This window comes from Monodelphis domestica, chromosome 3 (genome assembly GCF_027887165.1).
Source record: "Monodelphis domestica isolate mMonDom1 chromosome 3, mMonDom1.pri, whole genome shotgun sequence".
In the NCBI taxonomy this organism is placed as follows: Eukaryota; Metazoa; Chordata; class Mammalia; order Didelphimorphia; family Didelphidae; genus Monodelphis; species Monodelphis domestica.
Genome location: NC_077229.1, coordinates 61,916,655 through 61,922,654, shown reverse-complemented (window position 1 = coordinate 61,922,654; position 6,000 = coordinate 61,916,655). Strand labels below are relative to the sequence as shown.

The 6,000-nt window shown below is 54.1% G+C and overlaps 1 protein-coding gene across 9 annotated transcripts in view; it reads right to left on the bottom strand.

Moving 5' to 3' along the window:
- Positions 1-3,771: 3,771 nt before the first annotated feature.
- Positions 3,772-6,000, bottom strand: part of PNPLA6 (patatin like phospholipase domain containing 6) — a 49,717-nt gene continuing 47,488 nt past the window's right edge. For 8 of the 9 annotated variants that reach the window (XM_056822005.1, XM_016432305.2, XM_056822006.1 and 5 more), the window contains 6 exons: positions 5,288-5,436; positions 5,058-5,210; positions 4,855-4,974; positions 4,285-4,378; positions 4,094-4,203; positions 3,772-4,005 (listed from right to left, as the gene is read on the bottom strand). In XM_056822005.1, the coding sequence (XP_056677983.1) occupies positions 3,934-4,005; positions 4,094-4,203; positions 4,285-4,378; positions 4,855-4,974; positions 5,058-5,210; positions 5,288-5,436 (698 nt within the window). In that variant the 3' untranslated portion in view covers positions 3,772-3,933. Of the gene's footprint in view, positions 4,006-4,093; positions 4,204-4,284; positions 4,379-4,854; positions 4,975-5,057; positions 5,211-5,287; positions 5,437-5,608; positions 5,912-6,000 lie in introns of those variants that run through there. The other variant, XR_008917348.1, reaches the window with a different exon arrangement.

The window sequence follows — 6,000 nt, the reverse complement described above, 5'->3', positions numbered from 1 at the left end:
TTCCTGTGTCCTACCTGGTATTCTTCACAGGAAATGAGTTTACATTTTGACCCGAGTATTGGCAAGTCTCCATTGAAATACATTCTTGGTCAAGAAGAGCCTATTGTTCTGGTCCATGGTCCAGAAAAACTAAACTCATTGGCCACCATACATACACATACATGCACATAAACACATATCATTTGCTGCCATATAGAGATAATATATAGATAGATATCTCCAACTTTTCACGTCTTATATCTTTCTTTTCCTTCTAAAGTCCTGGGCTTCAACTGGTAAAGGAGAAATTCTACCCATGTTCCTCAAAATCCTTTGATTTCTTGCCTCCTGGGACTTCAAAGTCTTTAAAGATACATTCCAGAGAAAGCAATAAGAGTCTTCTGAAGGGGAAGCACTAGGGGGGTTTGGCCCAGAGGAGACTCAGGGAAAAAGGTTGTTATGAGGTATTTGGGAAGGGCCATTATGAGAAAGGGTGGTTCTTGGCCCTAGAGGACAGGACTAGGAGCAACAGGTAGAAGCAGTTTGGGGGAAGGGAATGCTCCCTAAGGCTACTTCAAGAGGTAACAGAGGGGCAGCTGGGTATCTCAGTGGATTGAGAGCCAGGCCTAGAGACAGGAGGTCTTAGGTTCAAATCTGCCCTCAGACACTTCCCAGCGGTGTGACCCTGGACAAGTCACCTGACCCCCATTGCCTAGCCCTTACCGCTCTTCTGCCTTGGAGCCAATACCAGTATTGACTCCAAGATAGAAGGTGAGGGTTTAAAAAAGGGGGCGGGGGGTAATGGACTGTTCTTCAGAGGACTTCAAAGAATGATAACCATTTGTGGGTCTAGGAATGACTTGGTCTTTATGGCTCCTTCCCACTCTGATCTGCTGTGATTCTGGGTGGGAACTGGGGCCCTTGGCTCTGAAGGATAAGGGTTGGAGAGCCCAGGAGGTAGGATTCCAAGGTTCAAACAGAACCAGAGTCCAGAGCCAGTTAAACCCTGGGGTTGCTAGATTATTCCACTCTTCCCCTAACTGGATTTTCTGCAGCCTTTCCCTCTTTGTCTCACTAGACCTTCCCCATTTCTCATCATCTCGGTTCCCAACATAAGCATGTGCTTGGGTCCTGCCCTCAGGATTCTTTGTTTCCCTCTGGTAGCCCTTTCTCCCTTGGTGGTTTCATCCACCCCATGGCTTCAATTACTACCTTTACCCAGATGTCAGCCACATCTACAGGGCCAGCTCTACCTCCCGAGTTCTGACTAATGGGCACTAGACGTCCCCTACGACCAAATTCCATAGCTTCAAAACCAAATTGATCTTCTCTGATAAACATGGTAGCTTTCTTGCCCATTTCTGTCTACTGTACCTTTTAGCTACCCAGGCCTGAAACTTCAGTCTGACCCCTCCTCTCTCACCTCCCACAGGCCAGCATTTGCCAAGTGCCACTGATTCTATCTCTGCAGTATCTTTTTCATCCTTCTCCTCCGTTCCCACGGCCCCCACCCTAATTCAGGCCCTCCTTACCTCTCGCCTGGACTATTACAATAGACTCTTAACCGGTCTCCCTGACTCCAGTCTCTCCCTGCTCAGACCCATCCTTCACACCGATGCCAGAGTAATCTTCCTAATAATGCACAGGCCTAATCATGTCCCACTTGTAATAACAGTAAGAGCTCACATTTCTGTGGCGCTTTATGGCTTACCTAAAGGGCTTTCGCCACAATAACTCTGGGAGGTTGATAATGAATCATTTTTTCCTCTCATTTAATATGTGAGGAAACAGAAGCACAAAGAGCTCAGGTGATATGCTTAGGGTCACCCTCTTATTAAGGGTCAGCCCCAGGAATCAAACCCAGGTCGCTGATGATCAGGTTCAGCCTCTTGAACAAGACTGTCATTTGGGGGCCTTGCAGATGATCTGGGTGTATCTGGGTGGTGAGGAACTGCCTCTACCAGAGCGTTTTAAACAGCTACCATCGAGGCAGCTAGCAGCTAGGGAGCAGAGTGCTAACTCCCATCCTCCGAGCAAGGAGTCGAAGGGTTCAAATCTGGTCACAGACACTTCTTAGCTGTGGGGCCCTGGGTAAATGACTATATCCCAACTGTCTAGCCCTTGCTGCTCTTCTATCTTGGAACTGATATTTTAAATTCAAAACAAAACAAAAAACCCACCTACTATGAGCCAGGTGTTGTGCCAAGTACTAGACGCGTAATTACAAAGAATGAACAAGGAGGGTCTTTTGGAAAGGCAGTACCTGGTCTAGGACTCAAGTCTAGGACAGCTGCCTAGGACACTGGCTCTCTATCCACTGGGCCACACTTCCTCCCACCCTCGGTACTGGGTTCCACTATTTTGATTTTTTAAGTGATGGAAAGTCTTATTGACTGTTGACTCTCCTCAACTCTCTTGCTCAGGGCAAATGAGGGAGAGAGTGAACAGTCTGGAGATGAATGTGGGCAGCAAAGCCCTAAAGCAGTTGCTTCTATCAGGTTATTTCCTGACTGGCTAAGTGTGGTCCAGGGTTATACAAAGGATGCTGCAGAATCCTTTGGTGGGGGAATTCCCAACTGTAGTGTAGAGGATTTGTGGACAGAAAACAGCCTCTGGAAGGCTACAAGAGAATTCAGGCCTACAGAGCATCACAGGCCAAACCAGAATCGGGGAACTAGAGATAGAGATAGAATAGATAGGAAAGTTTCGGCACCACCCAAGCTGGAACTGGGTCATTTTCCTTTATGTATGTTCCTAGGCACCTTACCCAGAGTATTATTTCTGAATTTGTGCGTTCTCACGGTTCCCTTGTGAATAAATCTTTTTTAAAAACCCCACCAGGTGTACAGCCTGTGGAGATAGGAGGAGGTAATAAGAGAAAAGGAGGGGAGGCTGGCCCAGGGCAGCCAGTTCTAGGGGCAGCAGCAGGGGAAAAGGAAAGGCTAAAGAGAGAGAAGGGGTGGAGATCCCCGAGCCCAGGAAACAGAGCCCGATTGGGACCAGGAAGGTCAGGAGAAAGGTTCACAACCTCAGGTGAGAGGCTTCCTGATAGGAGAGTATTTCTGAAGCAATGAAAGGAGAAAGCCTGGGGCCAGAGGAAAAGGGGCCCTGGTAAAGTTCAGGAAAGGAGCTAGAATCCCCAGGAAGTTGGTGTGTGGGTCAGTAAGGCCCAAGGCCTAGTGCTGGGCCCTTCTCAACTCTCCCTGATTAAGAATAGAACCTGTAAGGGTTCCTCCTTCCTTGGACAAAACTCTCACTCCTTAGCCTGCCACTCCTACCTTTCCACCCTGAGCTCACGTGCTTCTACTCCCTGAAGTGCCATCACTGCAATCCCTGGATGGCCTCCTCATTCTTTCCTAAACAAGCCCGGCTTGCCCCCACCTGCTGTGCCTCCTGGTATGGCCCTCCTCTGTCTGTCTCTGTCTGTCTGTCTCCCCTTCTCTGTCTCCAGGCCTGAGCCCTGGGCCTGTAGGGACCCTTCCCTGGGCGACCGGAGCCCCCTTTCTCCCTGAGGCCCATCACTGAGTCTGTAGAGTTGGTTGTCTACTTACCCTCACAAGTAAACCCATAATAAGTGTGATCTGGCTTATATGGCATCAAGGGTAAGAAAGCAGGCCTGCAGGCTTCTTGCCCTCCACAGCCATGCTCCTGGGCCCTCCTGGCAGGACTCTCCACGAAGGCGGGCTCCAGCTCAACGATGGAGAAGCGTAGCCCCCTTGTGGCCGGCGGGGTGAAGAACAGCCCTTGCCTGAGGGCCCAGTTGGCTCTGGGAGGCAGCAAGCAGGCACAGAGGAAGCTATGAGCATTTATTGGGGGGCAGGGAGGATAGGGATCAGTTCAGTGCAGCCCTCCCCCCCCCAGGCAGCTCAGTCCAGCGCTCGGTCCAGTGTCGGTGCTGAGGCACAGCCGGTGCTTGGGGGCCCCCAGCCCCACTCTAGGTCACCCTGCCAGGGCTCAGGCCTCTGCAGTGGAACCCGCAAAGTCCGTGGGGTAGCTTTTCCGGTGCCTCAGGCTCTTCTCCTCATCCTAGAAGAGCAATAGCCTCATGTGAGTTAGGGCCAGCTCGGGCAATGGCTGGGATGGGGCAGAGGAAACACTGGCTATTTCTACTCACAGTCTCAATGGCATTGTTGGGGGTCTCTCCTCCAGGGGTGCTGCCTTCATCTCGGTTGCCAAAGATCCCGCCATCCTCTTCATACTCCGTCATGTAGTCCGACTCCTCTCCTAAGGAGTCAAGGGGAGACGGTCACGGCCAGCTGGGCCTCCCCGGCTCCCCTGACCCCGCCAACAGATCCCCTCCCTCACCATCCGCGTAGCTGTCAGACACATAGCTTTTGGACGGCTCGATCCTGGAGATGATCTCGGCTAGGTCGGTAAAGCCAGCACTGGGACGGGTCGTCTGAGGGGTCCACCATGGGGGTCAGTGTGGATGGGGAGGTTGGGGGTTCTCATGGGGATCGACATGGATTAGAGTTGGGGGGTCCACCATGGGGGTGGGGGTGGATTAGAGTTGGGGGGTCCACCATGGGGGTCGGTGTGGATTAGAGTTGGGGGGTCCACCATGGGGGTCGGTGTGGATTAGAGTTGGGGGGTCCACCATGGGGGTCGGTGTGGATTACAGTTGGGGGGTCCACCATGGGGGTGGGGGTGGATTAGAGTTGGGGGGTCCACCATGGGTGTCGGTGTGGATTAGAGTTGGTCCACCATGGGGATGGGGGTGAATTACAGTTGGGGGGTCCACCATGGGGGTCGGTGTGGATTAGAGTTGGGGGTCCACCATGGGGGTCGGTGTGGATTAGAGTTGGGGGGTCCACTGTGGCCGATGGGCGTCAGTTGGATCAGCCCTCTCTCCCCCGGGAGTGGTCAGTAACTTACTTCAGGGTTGCGCCGACTCTCATTAAGGTCAGTAGAGCGCGCGTCCCTCAGCATTTTCTCGATGATGTTCCCGCAGCTCCAGCCCGCAAACACCACCTTCCCATGCTGATAGCCCACATCCTGCAGGGCCGAGGAAAGGCTCGGGCTGGGGCTCCACTCGAGATCGTCCCTCTCTCCCTGCCCCCCTGCCCTTCCCCACTCACATAGATCTGGTCAAACTTGCCAAAGTCCATCGTCTTGAAGCAGTCGATGGGTGGCCGCAGATACTCACAGTACGAACTTGATTTCACGACCTGGAGCTGCCTCACACAAGACACGTAGGCCAGGCGGGACTGGATCTCGGCCATGTCTGGCACCTTTGGGGGAACAGGGCCTCCCTTAGCCGGCCGGTCTGGATCCTCGGGGCCGGCTCGGGCTCCGAGGCCTCACTCACCTTGACCTTCTCTGCCCAGGGGTTGAGACGCTTCCAGAGGAGCCACCAGCCCGACAGACTGTCCCCATAGTTGCTCAGGTCAGTCTCGTCCTGGCTGCCTACGTCGATGGCTATCACGGTCTTAGCCCCCATGTTGCGGGCAATATCAGCTGTAGGCAAAGATGGTGGCGTTAGCGAGTCGGTGAAGGGTCGAGAGGATGAAGGAGCCCTTGGGGCTGAACGTGTGGGCCCTGGCATGCGATCACTCGGCCTGTAGCCCAGGAGGGGAGGTCCCTCTGACTGCTTCTGACCCTTCCCAGGCTCCGGCTCCATGCGTGTCCTCTCCTGGCCTCTAGTCCCCCACTGTCTCCAGGAGGGGCTGCCGAGGCCCCAAGGCCAGGCAGGACAGGAGCGCCTCCATCCCCCCGACTAGCCCTGGCCAGAAAGGGCTAAAAGGGGGAGAGAGGCAGGGGTGGAAAGGAATCGGAGTGGGCGGCATCATGCCAGCCATGCTGGTCAGTTCCCCGGGACACTCGCCCTTCCTTTGCATTGGGTGAGCCCGCGTGGCGCATGAGCCCGTGTGCCTCACGTGTGCCCCACATGTGCCCGAGGTCCTCAGAACTTGCAGGTGGCAAGCTGATGCACCTGTGCGTGAGGGAGAACAGGGGAGGGCATGAGGCCGACTCACAGCAGGGACAGGGCAGGGGAGGAGACGGGTTCAGCGACAGGCTCAC